Genomic DNA, 27,758 nt, shown 5'->3' with positions numbered 1-27,758 from the left:
AGCTTTGAAGCGGTCAACGCTGGCCTAGTCATAGTGCTTTCTTTTTTTTTTTCAAGCAAGGTGTCACTTAATGAAATTTAAAGTGTTGTCACAACTACCACGCAAGGAGTGTGGCGAGCCGCCCACGCAATTTTACAGTGATTGATGCTTAGAACTGGCTTGAACCACCTGGACTGCACTCTATTAGGGAATTCGTCACTGCTGATCCTGGTTTATCACTGCTTCCGAGTTCGCGCGATTGAAAACTGTAAAGAACATATATTTAACTTTGGCACAGTGCACCAGTTGCTGATAACCGCCAGAGGAGTGGTGCATCTGAATACTGTAATCAAAATAGTTAATACTGCGGTAAGTATGATAGTGAACCTGGATCCGTTGTTGTGGGAAGCAAACATCCAGGGTGTAGCACTGGGCTCCACTTACTCCACGGTGCAGGGGGAGGGGCGCAGGCTTCTATTCCAGACTAGCCCTCCCTGCCCCCTGTCAGCTGCATTTACTTTTAAAATGTTGCACGGCTCTCGACCCATTTATTTATTAAAGACTGCTTGTGTGTGTGTGGGGAGGGGGGGACTCAGTGTACTTCTTAGGGTCCCCCTTGAGTTTCAACATGCCCCTGCCAGCATCGCGGGTCGTCCTCAGTTGGCTGACTGGACTGCATGATTTAGAAGACAAATTGCTTCCGGGCTGCGCAGATCCTTTTCTCAGATCACTGGTGCAGTTTTGTGTGGCATGCGCGTCTGCAGTGACCGGCAGGAAAATTAATATACAGAGTCGCCGCTGCAGACAGTACAAAAACAGTTATGCATCTTTGGGGGCAATCATTTCCACAGACTCCTCTGACAAAATTCACTTTACCGAGGTGAAGTGTTTCTAAGGGCCATACAAGAAACCTTAGCTTTCAAGTTTCCCAAAACATGCCATTCGAAAAAATAGTCCTTCGAGAAGGATGCAGCGTTGGTGCTGCTCCTGTTCATGTGCAAGAAGCTGTTGCTCAGCTCAAGTGGCAATGCAATAGCTAATGGCTGTCTGGTCATCAGAACAGAAACTCAATATTCACTGCCAAGACAGTTAGTAGCCTATGGGAAGTGAACAATTCCAGTTCTCTATTGCTTCAGAATGTTGAACTGTGCCCGCTCAAACCCCAGTTACAGCAATTAGCTGGGTGTAATGTGCATGTGTGATCCCAGCCAAATTCGCCCTTTCTGGCACTTGGTGTACCTCGGGACTTGCCTACATTGAACAGGATATAAGGTAGTCCTGCCATTTAGCAAAATTGAAAAATAGTTGCGATTGGCCAGAAAACTATTCACTCTTTCCTTCGCAAGCAGTGTGTAGTAATTGTATAGCTCTCCAATCCCTGGCGGCAGAGCACCCAGAATAATGTGCTGCCTGGCTAAACACTTAAGAGGTCCAAAGCTTAAAGCTAATGGCTATGCCAATGCTTGTTTGGGTTGGGTGCTTGTTTGGGTTGGGTTCGTTATTGTTCCTGTGGCATTCTATGCCAAATTATTTTGGCTTTATAAGAAAAATAAAGGACACTTGGAATGAATGGCTTTGCAGTTGGTTGAGCGGGTCATGCATGTGTCATTCTTCGAAGCTGGAGTTTTTTTATTTGGGAACTGTTCAGAAGAAAATCGGGTCTTCAGAAAGTTTCAGTGGGGTAGTGCAATTCTTGACTATATCGGGGTTCATCAAGCCACTTTAATTTTGCTCTTCCTACTGCCATTAATTGCATCGAACCCTTTGTGCCCACGTTGAAGAGTAAGCTCTGGTTAAAATAACATGTTACAGACGCTCATTGAAGGCAAAATTAAAAGCTCTGAATAGCAGAGTACACATGAAACCCCAAATAAAGTTAAGAACATCACTGTATGACTCTGTAATGCCCATAGTTGTGTCCCCAAACTGTACGACAGAGTGGTCTTGTGATGTGCATCACTAGGTGCTCTCATGATGTTCGTCACCTTGTGTCCAACACTGAGCTTATGCACTTAAGCATTTGCTCTGCTGTTGCTCTTCACCCTGAATTCAGTGTGTGGGACTCTGTGTGTGCATTAATTCTTGTTTGTATGATGCTCTGATTCCACGGGCCTCTGAATAAGTGATTTTTAAAAAAAAGGGTGGCCAGCGGTGTGCATGTGCTATTGGTGTATATTTGGAGCTATGTCACTTGCATGCCCTATACAAAACTCAAACGTGTTGGTTTTGGCGGTCTATACCAACATGGACAATATAGATCGCTTCACAAACATGCATGCGTAGATTTCATTAACGCAAAGACTAGGTTAGGATTTTATTATATTTAGGAATCATCCTCTTTTGCTTCTATTCAATAAAACACTATAAAAAGCTAATGCTATGCTCTTGAGACTTCCTGCATTATGGCCCTTATTTTCAGCATTGGCCAAGCTGTATTTATTTACAAATCTCTCAGAACGCTAACCCATTGCTAAGAATCCAGGACTAAGTAATGTAACATATAGGGTGGCACAAAGATTACTCATGTGACATTGTTAAAAGGCCTGACACTTGGTAATGAAAGGTGGGCATCCCTCTACAAGTCTACAGTTATGTGTGTGGATGCATATATGAATTGCACTAATAACAAGCCTTTGCAATGCAATAGGTCTCGCTTTTACTGGAGTTTGAGCTATTGGCATTGTAAATGACAATGCCTTTTATTTATGTTTTGGTTTTTAAAAACAGATAAATAAAAGGCATTGTCATTTAGAATGCCAAGAGCTTAAACTCGCGTAAATACGCGACCTATTGCATTGCAAATGCTTGTTATTTTTATTCTAGCAAGAAGGATCGTAGGACCAATATCTCCCCCTACCTTAAAGTCTATAAAATGCAATGTGTCCCTACAGCAACATCCTGAGCAGGGGCGTGGGGACACCATAATGTTACTGCCATACAGACAGAAGAACATAGAATCAGTAGGCAGTTGATGAATCTCCCGCCTTCTTGTGCTAATTTCATTTTGCATTCTGAATTGAATTCAGATTATATTATAGATACCATCAAACTGGTGCCTCTCCTGCTTTGAGTGAGTGTGTGGAGTAACAATGAGGCAAGCTTTAACATAGCAGTGATATTGGATTAATTTTGCCAGAATAAGGGGCTTTCCATCCCATGGTTGAACTACGCTAGCAAATCTTTTTCTGACTTCGGTCTCCCTGGATTTTTTAGTGCCCCTGGTTCAATTATTTAAACTGACAAAAGAGTGGTCAAGTCTAAGTTTGCTGAATGTACTTCCTCACAGAGAATCCAGGAAGTTATTAGGAAAAACACTATTTGCAACTATTATCTCATCTTGTGACAGGAAACACAGAACTGTATCTTACTCTGAAGCTCAAGCATTGGGATTTAGATTTAGGTCCGGAGTGGTCTCATGCACAATGTGCTTTTCTGACGAGGCAAAGGTGTGGTATGGTTCATTGCTACTTGCCCCCTGCAATGGTATAGCACAGAAATCTCCGTTGCAATTTACTTTTTTTTGCAGCTTTATCAGAATTTTTTTCAGCTTTGTCTTAAATCCACTGTGAAAAAGCTAGCCTTCCATAAATGCAGAGAGGCTTTAATCTATCTCCAATTGCTAAATAGTCTAGATATTTGCTTTAGTGTGTGTTGTTTTCTGAAAATGGCCAGCCGTTGCAGAAAGTCCATGGAAGGGAGTTAGGTGGGCCTGATGTTTGCTTGGTCAATGACTTTTTATGATTTTTAATATATAATGTGGAGGTAATTTGATGGATTGTTTGTTATTTATGACTGTTTTTAAAGGTATAATGTACTGTTGTGTTTTATTATGTGTTTTTATGATTTTTTTAAAAGATCGAATAAAGATTTTGAACTGAACTGAACTGATTAACTTTCTATTTTTTTTTTATTTCAGCCTGTTCCAGAAAGTGTTGGTGAGTGTTCTACAATATTTTAAAACATTAAGGGCTGTATCACATTGTTGGAAAGTGGGTTGTTGGTAGGGGCAAATGTAGGTCTGCCACTGGCAATAAGGCCTCTAACACATGATAGGACTCAGCATAGGTCTTAGAAAATTATTCCTATGCTCAACCCTTGGTAACGTGGCTGCGAACAGACAGGCTTAACTTCAAAGACAGGTATGTAAAGCATTTAAAAACACCAATTCAGTAAATAATCAAGACACAACACATAATAGAAATACAACACCAACTTATAAAAATAGGAAATATTTTTATCTTTAACATGACACCAAAACAACAAAAATCCAATGTAGGGAACCAGAGATATGAATTTTCAAAGATTTAATCAAATATAGCACTTAGAGGAGTATAGCACCATATTCTGATACCTGCTCGCGATAGACCGGGGCAAAGTCAAAGTTTCAGGCCAACCGCAATGGAGCCCTGGACGGCTACAGCTTGCGGCAGGTCCCGGTCTCAGTTTCTACCTTCACACTTAGAAATTTTTCTGGAGCTTTTCTCCTCGAGGCCCCATGAAGCTCCCAGCCAGTCCAGATTCGGTGAGGGTTCGCCGGATTGACTTGTGACGAGGTCCCAGTCCACTTTCCAGGAGCGGACTTGGAAAATTTTTCAAGATCACTTCAGCAGGACAATCCAGGATTCCAGGACGGCATGCGATGGAAGGCAGGTGGCTTGGCATTCGCGGTTGCTCCCGGTCACCTTTTCTACGAGCGGACTTGGAAACTTTTCTGGAGCTTTTTCTCGCGGGGTCTCTCGATGCTCCTCATGTAGCTGGATCCGGTTCGGGTTCGCCGACTTCAGATTTTATCTAGTCCCGGTCAAACTCTAGAAGTTGGAACTATGGAGCTTTTAGTGGGACAAGACTGGGTGGCTTGGCCGGCGCGCGGTTGAAGGCAGGCAGCCTGACTGGCCAGGTTGAGTCGGTCCCTCTATGGAGCTTTTTTCCAAAGTTGCTCCAAAGTTCTCCAAACTTCTTGAACTTCTTCCCGAAGTTCCTCAATGGGTTCTAAAGTGTCTCAAACTCACTCCAAGGGCCTGGAAGCTCCAAGGTGTAGATTTAGTTGGTGATGTTCCTGTTGAGCTCTTTTAACCTGTAGCTTTCAGGGAGTCCACTCTATAGTTCTTTTTCAGCAAAATAATCCACAGGGCTGTAGTTTCAGATGGTGCAGTTTTCAGAGGTCAAGCCTTAGAAATCTTTGCACAGCAAAACTTCTCAGCTTGGCAATGTCTTGCTTCAGTAAGTTTCAAGCAGCAGATCTGGATGGCTCTGCCCCTCTCAGATACTTTTTCCAAGTTCTCTGGGTCAAGCAGGAGGTCGCTTCTGACCAATGGGAGCAGGGTAACTCCTCCAAGATATGAACACATCCTGTTGAGTGTGGCATTTTTTTGTCCCAGGTTGCATCAACTCTTACAAATCCATAATGGCTGATTTTCCAGCAAGGAGGTAAGAGCTGGCTAAACACACCCCTAGGATGGCTAATTTACTTCGACTCTCCCCCCTGCATCTGCTCATACCTTCCTTAATCCTACCATCTGCCTAAGGTGGGAAGTTCAGAGTTGTAAATGACACGGTTCTCTGCTCTCCTCTTGGCCTGGCATTCCTATGGAACAGCACACTGCCCTGCCAGCAGAGCTGGTTAACCCCAGGGGCTCTTTATCACCTCCTCAAGGCAGCCTGGCTAATCCACTTAACTCTGACCAATCAGGGCAGATCACTGGAAGGCTGAATTTGGATTTACAAACAAGAAAGTCTTATAACTTCTTGTATGTACACTTTTGGAGGAATTCAACAATAAGATATTGTTGGATTTATTAATACCATTCTGGGAAGTCTTTGAATGGCATTTCTAGCCCTCTCCTATCAAGAGTTATTAATCAATAACTTCCTACCATGTTAACCTATGTAACAGGGGATTTGCAATGGGAAAAATGACATGGGCCATTTTTCCAGCACCAGGACTTACAAAAACATATTTTATCAGTACTTGTCTTATATCTACAGGAATCCACCCCATGTGCAACTAGGGGAGACTTTATGGGGTTCTGAATCTGTAGAAATATTGCAGATCCGCCCTACTCAGTGCTCCTAGCATCAAAGTTGAATTTGAGCAGCACTTTACCACAATGTGGGGAGTGAAATGTGAAATTTCACTTAACCCAGGGCATATAAAACTCATTTTATAAGGGCGTACCTTATACATATCTGGCCCCCACCCCAGGGACACCTAGGGGAGACCCTGGGTGTTCCTAATATGCCAAAACATTGTAGGTTATCCATTTTAAGTGCCCCAAACCCCAAAGTTGAATTTGGGCACAATGTACATTTTAAAAGCAGTCCTGGCACCCAGTGCTGCTTTTAAACTGACCCCAGGATTCAGCAGTGCACACATGCAAGTGTAAAAAGAGCTGCTGGCCTCTAAACTGCCATGCCCTAGGGTACTAGGGACTTAAAGGTAGTTTCAACCCCCCTGCCCTATTATATACTAGGAGCCTATATGGTAGGTCATGCCAATCACAGGGGTACCGCACCATACCATTGTGTAACTTAGTGTATGTAGGTGTTTTAACTGTATTCTAATGTGTCTCTTTCAGCATAGCACTGGCCCTGGGCCTGGTTAGGCAGATCCCAGGGTCAGTCATAGTCAGTTACCACCAGTACCATTCAGCAAAAAGGTGGGGGGTGCCCAGGGCACAGGATGACTTTGCAACATAGCACCCCCCCAAACGAAAGGAGATGGGTTACTAACCTACACCCTGGTAGTCCTCATCAGCTAAGTGAAAAAACCTGGAAAGTCCATCTGCATTTGCATGGGCAGCCCCAGGTCTGTGTTGCACTGTAAAGTCAATTCCCTGTAGGAAAATGGACCACCTTAACAGCTTGGGGTTCTCCCCTCTCATCTGCATGAGACATCTGAGAGGTCTGTGGTCAGTTTGAACACGAAAGTGAATCCCAAACAAATACGGTCTCAACTTTTTCAGGGACCACACCACAGCAAAAGCCTCTCTCTCAATGGCACTCCACCTCTGCTCTCTGGGAAGAAGCCTCCTACTAATAAAGGCAATGGGCTGGTCAAGGCCCCCTTCATTTAGCTGTGACAAAACTGCCCCAATCCCTTGCTCTGAAGCATCTGTCTGAACCACAAATTCCTTTGCGTAGTCAGGGGCAGTAGCACTGGTGCTGAACACATGGCAGCTTTCAGAGTGTCAAAAGCCTTCTGACACTCTGGGGTCCAAAAAACCTTCTTGAGCCTCTTTTTAGAAGGGAGTTCTGTTAGGGGCCCCACAATGGTCCCATAATTTCGAACAAACCTTCTATAGTACCCTGTCAGTCCAAGGAATGCCCTGACCTGAGTCTGGGTAACAGGAGATGTCCAATTCAAAATAGTTTGGATTTTTGCTTGGAGAGGCTGTTCATGACCCCCACCTACCAGGTAGCCCAGGTACATCACAGAACTCTGCCCTATTTGGCACTTGCTTGCCTTAATTGTCAGGCCTGCCTGCTGCATGGCCTGAAGCACTTCCCTTAGGTGGTTTAAGTGATCCCCCAGGTAGAACTGCACACAGCTATATCATCCAGGTAAGCTGCACTGAACTGTTCCAACCCAGACAAGAAAATGTTCACCAACCTTTGGAAGGTGGCAGGTGCATTCTTTAAGCCAAAGGGGATTACCTTGAACTGATAACGGCCCTCTGGGGTGTAGAATGCTGACCTCTCTTTGGCTCCAACAGTGAGGGCAATCTGCCAAAACCCTGAAGTCAAATCAAAAGTACTCAGGTACTTAGCTGCCCCTAACCTATCAATGAGCTCATCAGCTCTAGGTATAGGGTGAGCGTCAGTCTTTGTGTGCATTCAATCCTCTGTAGTCCGCACAGAACCTTAACTCTTTAGGTCCCCCGAGGATTAGGTTTGGGTACCAGCACCACCGGACTTGCCCATGGTCTCTCCGACGGTTCAATTACCCCCAATTCCAGCATCTTAGCAACCTCAGCTTTAATGCTGGCTCTGACATGGTCAGACAACCTGTACAGTTTGTTTTTGACAGGTAGGATGTCACCAGTGTCAATGTGGTGCACACACCACTCAGTGATGCCTGTGGTCAAAGAGAACAGTCCAGCAAACTGCTCCAGCACTTGTTACAGTCTCTGTGCTGCTGGTGTGTCAACTTGGGAGAGAGCACAACTCCCTCCACTGACCCATCTTGCACATTAGTGGAGAGGAGGTCAGGTACAGTCTCAGTTTCCTCCTCCACACCCTCATCAGTGACCAGTAACATGGTCATATCTGCTCAGTCATGGTGGGGTTTCAATCTATTCACATGCCCCTTGACACCCCCAGAAACCCTATGAGGGTTTCTGGGGGTGCCAAGGTCAACCAAATAGGTAACCTCAGCCTTCTTTTCAAAGATTGGATAGGGCCCACTCCACTTGTCATGGAGGGCCCTGGGAGCCACAGGCTCCAACACCCACACCAATTGTCCTGGAGTATACTCAGGCATAGTAGCCTTTTGATCATACCAGGGTTTCATGAGCTCCTGGCTGGCCTCCAGTTTTCTGTTTGCCTTGTTTTATTTATTTATTATTCAATGCGATTTTATATAGTGCAAACATTACCCGAAGGTGTCAGAGTGCTTAAAAAAGAACCAGTTGCATTACATAAGGATTTAGGATTGCAGAGTTACATAAGAGATACAAACAGAAAAAAATTGCAAATGTACAAGGTGTAAAGTCACTCGAGGAAGAGATACAAACAGATAAACTCTAAAATCACATGGGAATGGTAGTAAGTACAAAGGTCTACTACATATACTAGTGGTTAGACTTCTATATATAAAAATAGTAAGTTCACACAGGATTACATTTTAACAGCGATTAGGCTTGGACAATTATATAATACATATATATATATATGTTTAAGGCAGTCCAGCAAAAAGAGAAAAATGTTCGAGGGTCATCAGGGGGAGTCGGGAGGGAAGAAGGAACGGAACAAAGGTCAAACAAAATGGCGGGTCCGGGTCGTGGGTATAGACTCCATCTCCAAAAATGGCGGGATGAACAAAAGTCACCAAAGTCAAGAATCCAGAAGAGGAACCCAGAGAGCAGGAATCCATTGAGTAGAGTCAGAGAGAGGACGCAGCCACAAAACCAAAGGTGAACGGAAGGCTGTAAGATGATCTGGACCACGGGGGCATCGGTGTCGACGAACCGCATGAAGAAGGTCAGCATGGGAGTTAGGGAGTAGTCTTGGCAAAAAGGGAGGCAGTAGCGAGGTCCGGGGTTGGGCGCGCCTCCCAGGCTCAGAATGGTACGGAAAAGCCCGGGAACGTCGCACCACAGCGCCAAGTAGTTTCACCACCAGAGCACCCCCATACCTGGAGAGGACTCACGGGTCCCAGATGTCCGATCGGAGGTGAAGCTGGAGGGCAGGCAGAAGGGGAAGAAACTGTGGTCGTGCCCGGAAGGCCGGGGGATGATCAGGAGGGGTGAGCCTCGTCCACGCTCTTCACCAGCCATCCAGGGAGCTGTGCGAGGGGTAGAACACCGTCGAGACAGGCTTCTATGATAGCCGATAGGTATGCATCCCGGAGCGTTGCAGATCCGTTCCACACCACATCAGGCAAACTAATCTCGGCAGTTTAGTCACCCCTGTTGCGGTCACAGGATACACTAAAGTCAGATCTCGACTCAGCCGACAGGAGCTCGCAAAAGGAGTGGTCAATCCGTCCAGGTAGCTTGTCAGTGGCCTTTCAGCAGCGGGCAGAGAGGCAGGCCAGCTCCCGATCGGCATCTCCTTCCTCGGAGGCCACCATCTTGAGTTCCGACTAATAGATTCGCCCATTCCTCAATCCTGCCGGCATCCCCATTCCTCTCCTTTGCTTAGGAATCTCCCAGGGGGGATCACCGAACCGGGCACTCCGTCACCGGGGGGGAGATGGTTCGGAAGGAGGTCAAAACCCCGGGAAAACGCTCTGGCCCGGGAGCTCCATGCCGGAGCTCCTTACTCGTCGCCCATCTTGCCCCTCTTGTACATGTACTCTGCCATTCTAGATCTCAGACCTAGCACATAGTCAAGCACATTGTCCTTAGCTTCTTTAAGAGGCTTCTCTAAAGACTCTCTCAGCAGGCTTAATGGCCCCCTCACAGCGTGTCCAAACACCAACTCAAAGGGACTGAAACCAACCCCTTTCTGTGGCACCTCCCTGTAGGCAAACAGTAAGCATGGGAGGAGAACATCCCATCTCCTCCTGAGTTTCTCTGACAACCCATTTATCATGCCCTTCAGGGTTTTGTTGAATCTCTCAACAAGACTATTTGCTTGTGGGTCATAGGGGGTGGTGAACTTGTAGTTAACACCACATTCATCCCACATAGCACTCAGATAGCTGGACAGAAGGTTTGTGCCTCTATCTGACACCACCTCTTTTGGAAAACCTACTCTGGTGCACACACCCAGCAGTGCTCTATTCACTGCAGGAGCATCAATGGTTCTAAGAGGGATTGTTTCAGGGTATCTAGTGGCATGGTCCACTACCACTCAGATATACCTATTCCCTGATGCAGTAGGTGGGTCCAGGGGAGTAACAATGTCCATCCCCACCCTTTCAAAAGGAACCCCAACCACTGGCAGTTGTGTTAGGTGAGCCTTTGTCTTGCTCCCTGCCTTGCCACTGGCCTGACAGGTGACACAGGAGCTGCAAAACTCCTTTACCTTTTCAGACATATGGGGCCAGTAGAAATGGTTCACCAATCGGTTTCATGTCTTTGTCTGTCCCAAATGTACTGCCAAGGGGATATCATGACCCAACATCAGGATGAACTCTCTGTACTTCTGGGGCACCACAAATCTCCTGGTGGCCCCCTCCTTGAAGATTCTGTCCTCAGTATAAAGCAGTCCATCTTCCCAGAAGAGTTTGTGAAAAACACTGTCATCCCCCTCCTCTTGCATGGAAGCAATCCGCCTCAAGCCCTCAAGAGTAGGACAGTCACGCTGTCCTTGAATGAACTCCTCTCTGGAGGGTCCACCTGCTCCTGTCAGTTCTGCCAAATCTGACAGCTCTGGCAGGGATGGAGTCCCTCCCTCAGAGGCCAGATCCTCCCCATCAGGGTTAGATTCTTCCTGCACCTCTGGAGTTCCATGGGCTGGCTCACCAGGGCCCAGTGCCCTTGTCCTTGGATGCTTGGCCCTTTGTTACAGGGTCTAAGTGTCCAGCCCCTCCCTTCTGACTAGTCTGTGACCTAGTCACAGCACATACCCACTCAGGGAGCTCCAATATTTTCATATGGAGTCCTCTCTCCACCTCTGACCACACAGAGGCTTCAAGATCATTGCCCAGTAAACACTGGACTGCGAGCACCTTTGACACAGCTACCTTCATAGGGCCTGTCACACCTCCCCATTCCAAATCCACCACAGCCATAGGATGGAGTTTGGTAGTGCTGTCTCCATAAGTCACCTGGTGAAACCCACCAGGTAACAACCTCTCTGGAGGCACCAGTTCATCCAGTACCATAATTACACTAGCCCCAGTGTCTCTGATAGCCTCAACCTCAGTCCCATTCACTTTAGGCCTCTGCCTGTACTTGTCCATGTGTGGAGGTAAGGCAGCAAGGGTGGCAATATTCACCCCACCCAGGGACACTAAGGTTGCTTCTACCACCTGACTACCCCTCTCTGGGGCACCACTCTCCACCACTACACTAACACTGGCAATCCCTGTAGATGGCCCCTTAGGGGGGAGCTTCTTGGCGCAGGCAGCATCTCCCTGTTAATGCCCTGGCTGGTAACAGTCAAAGCACTTACCCACCTTTGAGGGATCAAAGAACCTAGCAGGCTTTCCCTGAAACCCCCTCCCTTTGAATTTGGGTTGGCTCGGGGCCACCCCTCCTTGTGCATGGTTTTGTGTGTCTTTAGAGGACTCCTCAGGTTTTTGACCTTCATTTCCCTGGGCTTTTCCTTGGGAAGGGACCTGTCCTCCTTTCTTCTGGTCACCACCCTGGTGCTGAATGGAAACCCGGGTTCGCACCCACTCATCAGCTGATTCCCCCAACTCTCTGGGGTCTGTCAGCTTAGAGTCCACTAGATACTGGCGTAACTTCTCTTCTGCACAATGAATCAAAATATCTTCCTTCAAAAACAAATTATACAATCCCTCATATGTGTCAACTTTGTTACCAACAATCTAGCCTTCCAGTGCCTTCACTGAAACGTCCACAAAGTCTACCCAAGACTTTGAACTCAATTTCTGGGTGCCTCTAAACTTCACCCTGTACTGTTCTGGAGTCAGACCAAATCTCTTGACTAAGCATGCCTTCATCTGCTGGTATGATTCTGTATCCTCTCCCTTCAGGGTCAGGAGCCTATCCCTCCCAGCTACTGGAATCAACTCCCACAGAAGTGCACCCCAATACCTAGAGTGGACCCTACTCATTTTAAGGGCCCTCTCAAAGCTGCTAGCCACCTGTCAATGTCATCCCCCTTTGTGTACTTGGGCACTATGCTCTTGGGAAGTTTAAGTTCAAATCTACCACCCCTGGACATCTCAACATCTTCACTTTCGCTGCCACCATTCCTCTTCTCCACCTCCCTCTCCCATCTTCTCCTAGCCAATTCCAATTTCTCCTTCTCCAAGGCAATCAACTCTAATTGAGCCTGAAGCGGTCTCTCTGCGAGGGACGGTAGTGGTTCCTGAGTAAGGGAGCCTTCCCCACTCCCACCACCACCTTGATTCACCTGGTTAACACTAGGCACAATGGAAGAGGTCTTATCCTCACCCCCCTCTTGGGTGAGGTTGGGGGGAAGATCTTCCCACCCCCCTGGGTTTTCCTCAGCTGCCCCGGCCCAGGCCTGTAGGGACTCAAGCAACCACGCCTTCCTCATCTTCTTGGCAGCAGGCAGCCCCCTAAGCCTACACTGTTCCCTAAGATCAGCAAGCTTGAAGTTGGACAGTTTAGCCAGGTCCAGCTCCATGGTTCCCTAGTTTTGGGTCACAAAAACCAGGCACAACAGACTTAGAACAACTTTGAAAAATCAAAACAATGGAATAAAAACAGTTTAGTCCAATTCCAAAAATCAAACTCAAAAATGTTGTTCTAAGGCAATTAAGAGGATTTTTATAATCTTAAATCATTCACTGAAAAGTGTACTTTTTAAACACAAGTCCTCATCCACACCGCTGAGCACCAAATGTTGGAAAGCGGGTTATTGGTAGAGGCAAATGTAGTGTCTGCCACTGGCAATAAGGCCACTAACACATGATAGGACTCAGCATAGGTCTTGGAAGATTATTCCTATGCTCAACCCTTGGTAACGTAGCTGCGAGCAGACAGGCTTAACTTCAAAGACAGGTATGTAAAGCATTTAAAAACACCAATTCAGTAAATAATTAAGACACAACACATAATACATAATATAAATCCAACACCAATTTATATAAATAGGAAATGTTTTTATCTTTAAAATGACACCAAAACAACAAACATCCAATGTAGGGAACCAGAGACATGAATTTTCAAAGATATAATAAAATATGCCACTTAGAAGGGTATAGCACCATATTGTGATACCTGCTCGTGATAGACCGGGGCAAAGTCAAAGTTTCAGGCCGACCGCGATGGAGCCCTGGGTGGCTACAGCTTGCAGCAGGTCCTGGTCTCAGTTTCTACCTTCACAGTTAGAAACCTTTCTGGAGCTTTTCTCCTCGAGGCCCCTCAAAGCTCCCTGCCAGTCCGGATCCGGTGAGGGTTGGCCAGATTAACTTGTGACGAGGTCCCGGTCAACTTCCCAGGAGCGAACTTAGACGATTTTTCAAGATCGCTTAAGCGGGACAACCCAGGAATTCAGGCCGGCACGCGATGGAAGGCAGGCAGCTTGGCGTTCAGGGTTGCTCCCGGGCACCTTTTCGGCGAGCGGACTTAGAAACTTTTCTGGAGCTTTTTCACACGGGGTCTCTCGATGTTCCTCATGTAGCCGGATCCAGTGACGGTTCGCCGGCTTCAGTTTTTTTCTAGTCCCGGTCAAACTCTGGAAGTTGGACCTATGGAGCTTTAAGCGGGACGAACATGGATGGCTTGGCCAGCTTGCGGTTGAAGGCAGGCGGCCTGGCTGGCCAGGTTGAGTCGGTCCCTGTATGGAGCCTTTTTCCAAAGTTGCCCCAAAGTTCTCCAAACTTCTTGAACTTCTTCCTGAAGTTCCTCAAGGGGTTCTAAAACATCTCAAACTCACTCCAATGGTCAGGAAGCTCCAAGATGGTCCTTGAAAGTTGAAGACTTCAGTTCCCACAATCCACTGGTACAAAACCCTTACAAATCCACTGGTAGTTCTCCAAGGTGTAGATTTAATTGGTGATGTTCCAGTTGAGCTCTTTTAACCTGTAGCTTTCAGGGAGTCCACTCTTTAATTCTTTTTCAGCAATATAATCCACAGGGCTGTAGTTTTCATACTTCAGGCCTTAGAAATCTTTGAACAGCAAAACTTGGCAATGTCTTGCTTCCGTAAGTTTCAAGCAGCAGATCTGGAGGGCTCTGCCCCTCTCAGATACTTTTTCCAAGTTCTCTGGGTCAAGCAGGAGGTCACTTCTGATCAATGGGAGCAGGGTAACTCCTCCAAGATATGACCACATCCTGTAGAGAGTGTGGCATTATTTTGTCCCAGAGTGAATCAAATCTTCCAAATCCACAATGGCTGTTTTTCCGCAAGGAGGTAAGAGCTGGCTAAACACACCCCTAGGATGGCTAATTTACTTTGACTCTCCCCTCTGTATCTGCTCATACCTTCCTTAATCCTACCATCTGCCTAAGGTGGGAAGTTCAGAGTTGTAAATGACACTGTTATCTGCTCTCCTCTTTGAAGAACAAGGTTTACGACTCCTCCCTCTGGCCTGGCATTCATATGGAACAGCACACTGCCCTGCCAGCAGAGCTGGTTAACCCCAGGGGCTCTATATCACCTCCACAAGGCAGCCTGGCTAATCCACGTAACTCTTACCAATCAGTGAAGACCACTGGAGGGCTGAATTTGGACTAACAAACAAGAAAGTCTTATAACTTCTAGTATGTACACTTTAGGATAAATTCAACAATATGATATTGTTGGATTTATTAATGCCATTCTGGGAAGTCTTTGAATGGCATTTCTAGCCCTCTCCTGTCAAGAGTTATTAATCAATAACTTCCTACCATGTTAACCCCTTGTATGCCCATGACGAGCTGGACTCGTCATGGAGCACAGTCGCGCTGTGCCCATGACGAGTCCAGCTCGTCATGAGGCATACCCTAGGGAATCCCTCTGGTGCGGGCACCAGAGGGATTCCCTTTCTGCAAAAATAGCCTCGGGAGCTGGGGAAGAGCTTCCCCAGCACCCGAGGACCCCCCCCCTTTCACTGTAATGACGATCGGCGCGCACGTCGCGCCGACGTCATTACAGTGAAAGTGAAACTGAAATGAGCCAAGAGGCTCATTTCAGGTTTCACTTTGTACGTGCTCAGGGGGCTATCTCAGCCCCCTGAGCACGTAGAAAGACGGGAGAGGTATCGTTGGAAAGGGGAGAATCTCCCCTTTCCAATGGTACCCCTCCCCAGTGGATCCCTGCTTGGGGATTGCCACAGGAGGGCGATCCCCAAGCAGGGATCCACCCACTAGATACCAGGGAGGGGGGAGCAGCCCCTTGGGCAAGGGCATTTGCTCCCCCTGTTTATTTTTGGCAATTTTAGTCTTTTTGCCCCCCCTGGGGGGTGGATGGGGGCATTAGCCCCCAATCTGCCCCCCCCGGGGGGGTAAAAAGCCCACTAGACACCAAGGAAGTTTTGTAAAAAAAATAAATAGCGGTGGGGGCTGCCCAAAACGGGCAGGCCCATGCCCCCACCCCCCACCCCCAATTACTACAGTCTTTCTGCCCCCCCCGGGGGGCAGATGGGGCATTGGCCCCTAATCTGCCCCTTCGGGGGGGCAGAAAGCCCACTAAACACCAGGGATTAGTTTTTAGTTTTATTTTTAGGGTGGGGGCTGCCCGCAACGGGCACGCCAATGCCCCCATCCACCTGCCACCATTACAGCCTTTCTGCCCCCCCTGGGGGGCAGATGGGGCATCGGCCCCCAATCTGCCCCCCCGGGGGGGCAAAAAGGCCACTAGACACCAGGGAATTGTTAAAAAAAAAAAAAGGGGTGGGGCTGCCCAAAACGGGCAGGCCCATACACCCACCCCACCCCACCCCCCAATTATTACAGTCTTTCTGCCCCCCCCCGGGGGCAGATGGGGCATTGGCCCCTAATCTGCCCCTTCGGGGGGGGGGGGCAGAAAGCCCACTAAACACCAGGGATTTTTTTTGCGCAATTCTTTTTAGGGTGTGGGCTGCCCGAAACGGGCACGCCAATGCCCCACTCTCCCTTCCACAAAAATGTCAGTCTTTCTGCCCCCCAGAAGGCAGATGGGAGCTGTAGCCCCCAATATGGCCCGTTTTGGGGCCTTGCCTGTCGCGGGTACTTGGGCCTCCCACACGAGTGAGGCACCGTTTTTATCGGGAGACCCGGGGGAACGCTGGGTGGTAGGAAATTTGTGTCAGCCCGGTGATGGCTCAACTTTCCCACACAAAAATGTGTGAAAAAGGTGATGTTTTCAGCTAAATTTGAGGTTTGCAGGGCATTCTGGGTAAGGAAACGTTGTGGGATCCACACAAGCCATACCTCCCTGGAATCCCCCGGGTGTCTAGTTTTCAGAAATGTGTGGGTTTGGTAGGTTCCCCTAGGTGGCCGCTGAGCACCGGGCCAAAAACCCAGGTGACCCCCCTTGCAAAACCAGGTCGTTTTGAGGTAGGCAATTTTCATGTCGCCTCAATACGTTTTGGGTCCATGCCTGTCGCGGGTACTTGGGCCTCCCAAACGAGTGAGGCACCGTTTTTATCGGGAGACCCGGGGCAACGATGGGTGGTAGGAAATTTGTGTCAGCCCAGTGATGCCTCAACTCTCCCACACAAAAATGTGTGAAAAAGGTGATTTTTTCAGCTAAATTTGAGGTTTGCAGGGTTTTCTGGGTAAGGAAACGTTGGGGGATCCACGCAAGCCATACCTCCCTGGAATCCCCCGGGTGTCTAGTTTTCAGAAATGTGTGGGTTTGGTAGGTTCCCCTAGGTGGCCGCTGAGCACCGGGCCAACAACCCAGGTGACCCCCCTTGCAAAACCAGGTCGTTTTGAGGTAGGCAATTTTCATGTCGCCTCAACATGTTTTTGGCCCTTGCCTGTCGCGGGTACTTGGGCCTCCCACACGATTGAGACACCTTTTTTATCGGGAGACCCGGGGGAACGCTGGGTGGTAGGAAATTTGTGTCAGCCCGGTGATGCCTCAACTTTCCCACACAAAAATATGTGAAAAAGTTGATTTTTTCAGCTAAATTTGAGGTTCGCAGGGCATTCTGGGTAAGGAAACGTTGGGGGATCCACGCAAGCCATACCTCCCTGGAATCCCCCGGGAGTATAGTTTTCAGAAATGTGTGGGTTTGGTAGGTTCCCCTAGGTGGCCGCCGAGCACCGGGCCAAAAACCCAGGTGACCCCCCTTGCAAAACCAGGTCGTTTTGAGGTAGGCAATTTTCATGTCGCCTCAATACGTTTTGGGGCCTTGCCTGTCGCGGGTACTTGGGCCTCCCACACGAGTGAGGCACCGTTTTTATCGGGAGACCCGGGGGAACGCTGGGTGGTAGGAAATTTGTGTCAGCCCGGTGATGCCACAACTTTCCCACACAAAAATGTGTGAAAAAGGTGATTTTTTCAGCTAAATTTGAGGTTTGCAGGGCATTCTGGGTAAGGAAACGTTGGGGGATCCACGCAAACCATACCTCCCTGGAATCCCCCGGGTGTCTAGTTTTCAGAAATGTGTGGGTTTGGTAGGTTTCCCTAGGTGGCCGCCTAGCACCGGCCAAAAACCCAGGTGACCCCCCTTGCAAAACCAGGTCGTTTAGAGGTGGGCAATTTTCAAGTCGCCTCAATACGTTTTGGGCCCTTGCCTGTCGTGGGTACTTGGGCCTCCCACACGAGTGAGGCACCGTTTTTATCGGGAGACCCGGGGGATTGCTGGGTGGTAGGAAATTTGTGTCAGCCCGGTGATGCCTCAACTTTCCCACACAAAAATGTGTGAAAAAGGTGATTTTTTCAGCTAAATCTGAGGTTTGCAGGGCATTCTGGGTAAGGAAACGTTGGGGGATCCACGCAAGCCATACCTCCCTGGAATCCCCTGGGTGTCTAGTTTTCAGAAATGTGTGGGTTTGGTAGTTTCCCCTAGGTGGCCGCCGAGCACCGGCCAAAAACCCAGGTGACCCCCCTTGCAAAACCAGGTCGTTTTGAGGTAGGCAATTTTCATGTCGCCTCAATACGTTTTGGGCCTTGCCTGTCGCGGGTACTTGGGCCTCCCACACGAGTGAGGCACCGTTTTTATCGGGAGACCCGGGGGAACACTGGGTGGTAGGAAATTTGTGTCAGCCCGGTGATGCCACAACTTTCCCACACAAAAATGTGTGAAAAAGGTGATTTTTTCAGCTAAATATGAGGTTTGCAGGGCATTCTGGGTAAGGAAACATTGGGGGATCCACGCAAGCCATACCTCCCTGGAATCCCCCGGGTGTCTAGTTTTCAGAAATGTGTGGGTTTGGTAGGTTCCCCTAGGTGGCCGCCGAGCACCGGCCAAAAACCCAGGTGAAATCCCTTGCAAAACCAGGTCGTTTTGAGGTAGGCAATTTTCATGTCGCCTCAATACGTTTTGGGCCCTTGCCTCTCGTGGGTACTTGGGCCTCCCACACGAGTGAGGCACCGTTTTTATCGGGAGACCCGGGGGAATGCTGGGTGGTAGGAAATTTGTGTCAGCCCTGTGATGCTTCAACTTTCCCACACAAAAATATGTGAAAAAGGTGATTGTTTCAGCTAAATTTGAGGTTTGCAGGGCATTCTGGGTAAGGAAACGTTGGGGGATCCACGCAAGCCATACCTCCCTGGAAACCCCCGGGTGTCTAGTTTTCAGAAATTCTTGGGTCTGGTAGGTTCCCCTAGGTGGCCGCCGAGCACCGGCCAAAAACCCAGGTGACCCCCCTTGCAAACCAGGTCGTTTTGAGGTAGGCAATTTTCATGTCGCCTCAATACGTTTTGGGGCCTTGCCTGTCGCGGGTACTTGGGCCTCCCACACGAGTGAGGCAGCATTTTTATCAGGAGACCCGGGGGAGTGCTGGGTGGTAGGAAATTTGTGTCAGCCCGGTGATGACTCAACTTTCCCACACAAAAATGTCTGAAAAATGTGATTTTTTCAGCTAAAATTGAGGTTTGAAGGGGATTCTGGGTAAGGAAACGTTGGGGGATCCACGCAAGTCATGCCTCCCTGGAAGCACATGGGTGTCTAGTTTCCAAAAATGTATAAGTTTGCTAGGTTTCCCAAGGTGCCCGCAGAGCTAGGGTTCAAAAACTACAGCTAGACATTTTGCCAAAAAAGGGTAATTTTTCACTGCGAAATTGAGGTGTGACCACGTTGCGTTTTGCGCCGTTTCCTGTCGCGGGCACTAGGCCGACCCACACAAGTGAGGTACCGTTTTTCTCGTAAGACTTTGGGGAACGCGGGGTGGGTGGAAATTTGTGGATCCACGCAGATTCCGGAACTTTCCACCACAGAAATGTGTGGAAAATGTGGTTTTTTTGTCAATTTTTTAGGTTTGCAAGGGAGTTTGGGTAACGGACCTTGGTGGGAGGCAGTCAAGTCACCCCATCCTAGATTCCTCTGGGTGTCTAGTTTCCAAAAATGTATAGGTTTGCTAGGTTTCCCAAGGTGCCCGCAGAGCTAGGGTTCAAAAACTACAGCTAGACATTTTGCTAAAAAAGGGTAATTTTTCACTGCGAAATTGAGGTGTGACCACGTTGCGTTTTGCGCCGTTTCCTGTCGCGGGCACTAGGCCGACCCACACAAGTGAGGTACCGTTTTTCTCTTAAGACTTTGGGGAATGCGGGGTGGGTGGAAATTTGTGGATCCACGCAGATTCCGGAACTTTGCACCACAGAAATGTGGGGAAAATGTGTTTTTTTTGTCAATTTTTTAGGTTTGCAAGGGATTCTGGGTAACAGACCCTGGTGGGAGGCAGTCAAGTCACCCCATCCTAGATTCCTCTGGGTGTCTAGTTTCCAAAAATGTATAGGTTTGCTAGGTTTCCCAAGCTGCCCGCAGAGCTAGGGTTCAAAAACTACAGCTAGACATTTTGCTAAAAAAGGGTCATTTTTCACTGCGAAATTGAGGTGTGACCACGTTGCGTTTTGCGCCGTTTCCTGTCGCGGGCACTAGGCCGACCCACACAAGTGAGGTACCGTTTTTCTGTTAAGACTTTGGGGAACGCGGGGTGGGTGGAAATTTGTGGATCCACGCAGATTCCGGAACTTTGCACCACAGAAATGTGGGGAAAATGTGTTTTTTTTTGTCAATTTTTTAGGTTTGCAAGGGATTCTGGGTAACAGACCCTGGTAGGAGGCAGTCAAGTCACCCCATCCTAGATTCCTCTGGGTGTCTAGTTTCCAAAAATGTATAGGTTTGCTAGGTTTCCCAAGGTGCCCGTAGAGCTAGGGTTCAAAAACTAAAGCTAGACATTTTGCTAAAAAAGGGTCATTTTTCACTGCGAAATTGAGGTGTGACCACTTTGCGTTTTGCGCCGTTTCCTGTCGCAGGCACTAGGCCGACCCACACAAGTGAGGTACCGTTTTTCTCGTAAGACTTTGGGGAACGCGGGGTGGGTGGAAATTTGTGGATCCACGCAGATTCCGGAACTTTGCACCACAGAAATGTGGGGAAAATGTGTTTTTTTTGTCAATTTTTTAGGTTTGCAAGGGATTCTGGGTAACAGACCCTGGTGGGAGGCAGTCAAGTCACCCCATCCTGGATTCCCCTGGGTGTCTAGTTTTCAAAAATGTATAGGGTTGCTAGGTTTCCCAAGGTGCCCGCAGAGCTAGGGTTCAAAAACTACAGCTAGACATTTTGCCAAAAAAGGGTCATTTTTCACTGAGAAATTGAGGAGTGACCACGTTGTGTTTTGCGCCGTTTCCTGTCGCGGGCACTAGGCCGACCCACACAAGTGAGGTACCGTTTTTCTCGTAAGACTTTGGGGAACGCGGGTGGGTGGAAAATTGTGGATCCACGCAGATTACGGAACTTTCCACCACAGAAATGTGGGGAAATGTGTTTTTTTTGTCAATTTTTTAGGTTTGCAAGGGATTCTGGGTAACAGACCCTGGTGGAAGGCAGTCAAGTCACCCCATCCTGGATTCCCCTGGGTGTCTAGTTCTCAAAAATGTATAGGTTTGCTAGGTTTCCCAAGGTGCCCGTAGAGATAGGGTTCAAAAACTAGAGCTAGGCACTTTGCCAAAAAAGGGTAAATTTTCACTGCGATATTGAGTTGTGACCACGTTGTGTTTTGCGACGTTTCCTGTCGCGGGCACTAGGCCGACCCACACAAGTAAGGTCCCGTTTTTCTCGTAAGTCTTTGGGGAACGCAAGGTGGGTGGAAATGTGTGGATCCACACAGATTCCGGAACTTTCCACCACAGAAATGTGGGGAAATGTGTTTTTTTGGATAATTTTTTAGGTTTGCAAGGGATTCTGGGTAACAGACCCTGGTGGGAGGCAGTCAAGTCACCCCATCCTGCATTCCCCTGGGTGTCTAGTTTTCAAAAATGTATAGGTTTGCTAGGTTTCCCAAGGTGCCCGCAGAGCTAGGGTTCAAAAACTGGAGCTAGGCACTTTGCCAAAAAAGGGTAAATTTCACTGCGGTATTGAGTTGTGACCACGTTGCGTTTTGCGCCGTTTCCTGTCGCGGGCACTATGCCTACCCACACAAGTGAGGTACCATTTTTATCGGGAGACTTAGGGTAATTCAGTTTTGTAAAGAAACTGTTATTATCTATTGACTTTCGATGCATTTCTGCCTACCAAATGAAAGATATTGTGTAAAAAAGAAGTCATTCTAAAAAATGACTGGTAATTCTCATGCTAGTATGAGTATTCCCAATTTCAGAAATGTGCAAATATCTACTGTTTCTAAACTCTATATTTTGTTCCCATTTCATAAATACATAGGTGTCTTTCATACCGATTTTTCCATGTACACATTTTTACAGAATAATTACTATATACCCGGTACATAATAAAAAACCATTGCAAGTTGCTGCTCAGTTTTTGGCTCTGGGTTCGTCGGGTTCTTGGTGAACCTACAAGTCCTATATATCCCCACAACCAGTAATGTCCAGCGGATGTAATGGTATATTGCTTTCGAAGAGCTGTCATAATTAGAAGAAGTTACAGGTGAAAACGTTGACACAAAAGGCTTTTTTTTTCAACTAATTTTCAATTTATCCTATATTCAACTGTAAGTTTCTATAAAAAAAACCTTGATGGATCTACACAAATGACCCCTTGCTGAATTCAGAATTTTGTCTTCTTCTCGAAAATGTATAGCTTTCCAGGATCCATTATTGCTTTTGTACCCATTTCTGCCATTAACTGGAAGGAGGTCAAAAGCACAAAAAATAGCAAAATTAGGCTATGTCCCAGAAAAATGCCAAAACTGTGTAAAAAATGTTGGGTTTCTGACAAAAGTCTGGTATCCCCGAAAAGCTGGGAAAATGGTGATTTCAACCCCAGAAACCCTTTTTTGATAACATTTGCAGGGAAAAACCCAGATGCTTTCATTTGCAGCCCGTTTTTCAAATTTTTCCGAAAAAAACTAAAATTTTGCTGTATTTTGGCTCATTTCTGTGACCCCTCTAGGAGAATCCACAAACCATGAGTACCTTTAGAATCCCCATGATGTTGGAAGAAAAAGATGCAAATTTGGCGTGGATACCTTATGTGGTCAAAAAGTTACAGGGGCCTCAGCGCGCACTACCCCAAATAGCCAAAAAAGGGCTGGCACAGGAGGGGAAAAGGCCTGGCAGCGAAGGGGTTAACCTATGTAACAGGGGATTTGCAATTGGAAAAATGACTTGGGCCATTTTCCCAGCACCAGGATTTGCAAAAACATATTTTATAAGTGCTTGTCTTATATTTACAGGAACCCCACCCCAGGTGCAACTAAGGGAGACTTTAGGGGTTCTGAATCTGTAGAAATATTGCAGATCCTCCCTCCACAGCGCTCCTAGGATCAGAGTCGAATTTGAGCAGCACTTTACCACAATGTGGGGAGTGAAATGTGAAATTTCACTTAACCCAGGGCATATAAAACTCATTTTATAAGGGTGTACCTTATACATATCTGACCTCCCACCCCTGGGACACCTAGGGGAGACCCTGGGGGTTCCTAATATGCTAAAACATTGTAGGTTATCCATTTTTAAGTGCCCCAAACCCCAAAGTCGATTTTGGGCACAATTTACTTTTTAAAAGCAGTCCTGGCACCCAGTGCTGCTTTTAAACTGACCCCAGGCTTCAGCAGTGCACACATGCAAGTGAGAAAAGAGCTGCTAGCCTCTAAACTGCCATGGCCTTGGGTACTAGGGACTTCTAGGTAGTTTCAATCCCCCTGCCCTATTGTATACTAGGGGCCTATAGGGGAGGTCATGCCAATCACAGGGGTACCCCACCATACCATTGTGTACCCTAGTGTATGTAAGTGTTTTAACTGTATTCTAATGGGTCTCTTTCAGCATAGCACTGGCCCTGGGACTGGTTAGGCAGAGCCCAGGGTCAGTCAGAGTCAGTTACCACCAGTACCATTCAGCAAAAAGTTGGGGGGTGCCCAGGGCACAGGATGATTTTGCAACACACATTAAGTGAGCATTGGAGGATGCTCATTACGAGCTGGAATAGTATGAATTTACCAGCATAAACAGTGGTAAATGATTGTGTGTGACTGAACATTAAAGGAATGTGCTGCTTATGAATAGAAATGTAGCTGCATGCATTGCTGTCTCTAAATTACGCAACAACACATAACACAATAACATTGCACAAAACAACATAACACTACTAAATCACAACAGGCAAACAGCACAACATTATAACTACAGTATAACACAAAAACGTAATGCTATCCTGCAGCATAAAAACACAACAGACCAAGAAACATCACAACACATTACCACTGCAACACAATGCAACATAATAAATATTCACAAATATTCTTAGCATATTTTGCCACCTCAAGCAATCTTCTTTGTTTGGACCATGTACTGCATTACTTATGACCAAGGACATCTAATAGTGCCAGTCAAAAATGGTTGTGAGCATGCCAGCTATGACTGATAACTTACCTTTATTTATCAAAAAGTCAAGGCACAAGGTAACTACAGCATAGATATTTTAGATTCTATTGACGTTTCTACATTATTGAACCTTGTGTTTCTACATTAATGAACCTTGAACTGAATAATGCAAAGAATTTCACTTTTGAATACGGCTTCTGAAATGCAGGATAAAAGGCACTCAACTGGAATCACATGCCGATCTCTATTGCAACACAATTGTTCTACACTTTTCAGATCTGGAAATACGGTACCCTACTCTAAAATGAAATCTTGATCAACAGATATTGTTTTCTCATACATGTAGTTATGAGCTTGAACTCCCCGAGTTTCTTGGGTTTCTTGGGTTCCCTGAGTTTCTTGGGGGCTCAAACAGACGAACTTGCAAAAGACAATACCATGTCATCCATGTTGACTTTCTACATATAACGAGCTCACACACAAGCAGAGCATGATCTTAGACAAAATAGCTTGCATAAGGACGACATTTTCTCTGATTTTTTGACAGGGTTTGCCATGCCTCATATATCACGTACTGCTCAAGGATGAGAAATTTTGAGTGGAAAATGGGAAAAGCATCACATTAGTCGAAAAATTGTTTTACAGTAAAAAACAATGTCCATCCAAACAGCATCCAATAAAGAATGTAGTGAGGGAATGTAGTCACCTACAACTTTTAGTGTATTTAAATATCAATGAACCAGAAATAAACTCATTTGAATACATGAATAGAAGAAAGATTCAGCACTTTTTTTGCAAAATGGAGGCCCATGAAGCGCTATCTAATTAATCAAAAACCGCAACTAAGCTAGAGATCAAATCAATACATTTAAATAATGTGAAGCACATTGGGCTCCACATGGCAGACAGTGTGTTTACATTTCCAAACCAGAAAGATTTGTTAAAGGTTAAAGGGTTTACAAATTCAAAATAATCAAATTAGTGTAAATCAATATTCAATACATGAATGCATTATGTAATTATATATTTCAAGTCAATCAGTCATATAAGAAAGAGGACAAATTAGTGTAAAGTTGTCTCAAATGGAAATTAGTAAATCAGTTCTTCCATAAATAGAGGACCCTACTCTGCTTTGAGCTGTCTTGAAGTGGACAAAAGCATGTCTCTGCGGGTTCTGGAAAAGTTCCACTCAGCTCTAGCTTACATCACATGATTTTAACATTTACTACACCTACACATGGTTCCCATCAGGCTAAGGAGTACAAATACAATCTAGGCTCATTAGTTTCTCACAATCCTATACAATGAAGCGTCTCTAAATGTGCTTGAAACTTATAGTCATGTACTACAAACAAGATTCACTTGCCCAGCCTGTACTTCGCAGATGTACTGTAGCAACTCCATAAAGTATCCTGCAGGTATCACATAAAGGAAAACATTTCACATGAGAAAGTAAGCAAAGACACATCATGTTAATTAATTAATAGTTAGGCTCTCCTACAATGAAAATACACATGACATGAAAGAAGATGGCTCCCAAACATTAACCTTACTAAACATAGGCCTACATTAGCTATGGTCAATCTAAACCTGAAAAAATACAGTGAATAGCATTTGCATGTTCACATGTTAATGTCAATGAAATGCAAAACATTTAACACAAAAATAACCCCATAAAAAGTACACCAGGATTAACATTAATTTTCCCGGCATTTGATGTAGATTTGATTAAAAAAATAAGGCACCTTCTTAGAAAGCTGATTTTATTGATCAAGTTACAATGCATCACATGAGGCTTGACCAATAAAATAACTTCCTTGGTAGTCTCAAATGTATTGTTGCGAGCGGTTCATAAGTGGTGTCATTTGAGATATTACATATGATATAACAAACATAAAGCACATGATTATACCCATCCTGTGTTATCTGTGACAATGGGGTTTGTGATATAGTGCTTGTTGATGAAGCCTTCAAGCAGTTGACTGTAACCGCCAAACAAACACAATCATAAAAAATAGACTACATGAATACAATTGTAATCACATTTCCTCTCACAGGATTTAGAAATCCCTTCTGCTTGTTTATTTCTATAATATGTGTTTTTAATTCTGACATGTTTAATATCATCAGTAATTCTCTGGTAATGCAACAGAATGTTGATTAGCTACCCAAACTGGGTGTTTATTCACTTTGATTGTGAGTTTTGTCATTTGGTTTGGTTTTAATTTCAGCTCTCCTATATTACTATTTTTCTCTAATAAAAACTAGGGGTCAACAACGACTTGTACATGGGGGGATAGAAGTTATTCAGTCACCTAGGCCTGTACTAATATGTCAATAACTCAATTATGTTTGAGAGCCACTGTCAACTGACACATCCGAGCTTAACGAACAATACTGTGGTGTACTCAATCCCAGATGATCCACCATTTTTAAAACACAATCCAACAAAGATGCAAAAAAGGAGGCTGGACCATCCTCAAACTTGCAGTTCCCTGGCCCACTTAGAGTTGGGGGAATTGATGGCCTGCCCAGCAGAGGGCCGTTACCTCACAGTGGCAGTTACTCACTCTATTCAGGACTGTGCGAACGTCAATAAATGTTTCCAGAAATAATTCACAAAAAGTGGGTGCTATAAATTGCAGCACTTCACTCCACCGGAATCTTATTGGTAGGCCAGGGTGAAATTTAATTTACACTGATAGAATCTCACATAATTTCTGCCATTTCAGATTAGGATTGTATGCAAACTGCCTGAAATTACACCACATTGTGTAACTGAGATTTCGTTCAGGTAAAAATCATATTGCGAGAGCTCAGGAAGAACGCTAAGGAAACAATTGAAAAAAACACAGTTTGAGCTAAAAACAATTATGCACAATGCCTTAGTTGCCAAATTGCAGAACATATAATTTTTTGTCGTTTTTTTTAAGGACTTTCACATAGATGACAAAGTAAATTACGTGAATTTTGTGCAGGCCTATGTAGATGCATGGATCAAAGTGGGGGATTCTATCTGGCCACTCCCTTGCTTTCTGATGTCAGTCCTCCTAAGGGTTTGCAAATTAAAAAAAAACATGCTGTTCAGAATTGATTCACAGAACTGGAATATTTGATTTGGCCATGTTTTCCATGTCATGTGCTTTTTTAATCACTCTTTTCGTTTAGCTCCGTTATGTAGTACTATGATACTTTTTGCCTTGTTTATGTTTATTAAAATTGGAAAATAATCAATACATGCATGCGATAATTTTTTTTTTTACAATATCTTCTTTATTGGCATTTATGACATTTAGTACAATACAAACCATGCAGTTTCGCAACATCAACAGTAGGTATATATTCCAAACATTAGAGACATTTGACATCCTATATAATACTCTTCAGGGTTAAATATACAGTAGGCCAACCTCAGGAATCAATTCCCAGTTAAATCCCATTCTTTAGGGTGCAGCAACCTCTTATCTCTTGATCTTGATGTCAAGATCTTGATGTGTCAAGATATCTTACGGGGAGTAGTTGTGTCCACTGTTCGTGCGTTTCCCGCACATTTGCGCCCTTTATTAGTCAGTATGTATGCTATTATACAGAGCAAA

The 27,758-nt window shown here is 45.8% G+C and overlaps 1 protein-coding gene across 1 annotated transcript in view; it reads left to right on the top strand.

The window, feature by feature from the left end:
* The window catches only part of MEP1B (meprin A subunit beta), a 330,890-nt gene that overhangs the window by 71,067 nt on the left and 232,065 nt on the right, over positions 1-27,758 (top strand). Inside the window, exon 2 of the mRNA XM_085605695.1 lies at positions 3,896-3,914. Coding sequence (XP_085461821.1) covers positions 3,896-3,914 — 19 coding nt within the window. The remainder of the gene's footprint in view (positions 1-3,895; positions 3,915-27,758) is intronic.

Source organism: Triturus cristatus, chromosome 5_1 (genome assembly GCF_964204655.1).
Source record: "Triturus cristatus chromosome 5_1, aTriCri1.1, whole genome shotgun sequence".
NCBI lineage: Eukaryota > Metazoa > Chordata > Amphibia > Caudata > Salamandridae > Triturus > Triturus cristatus.
This window is presented reverse-complemented; position numbering and strand designations above follow the sequence as displayed.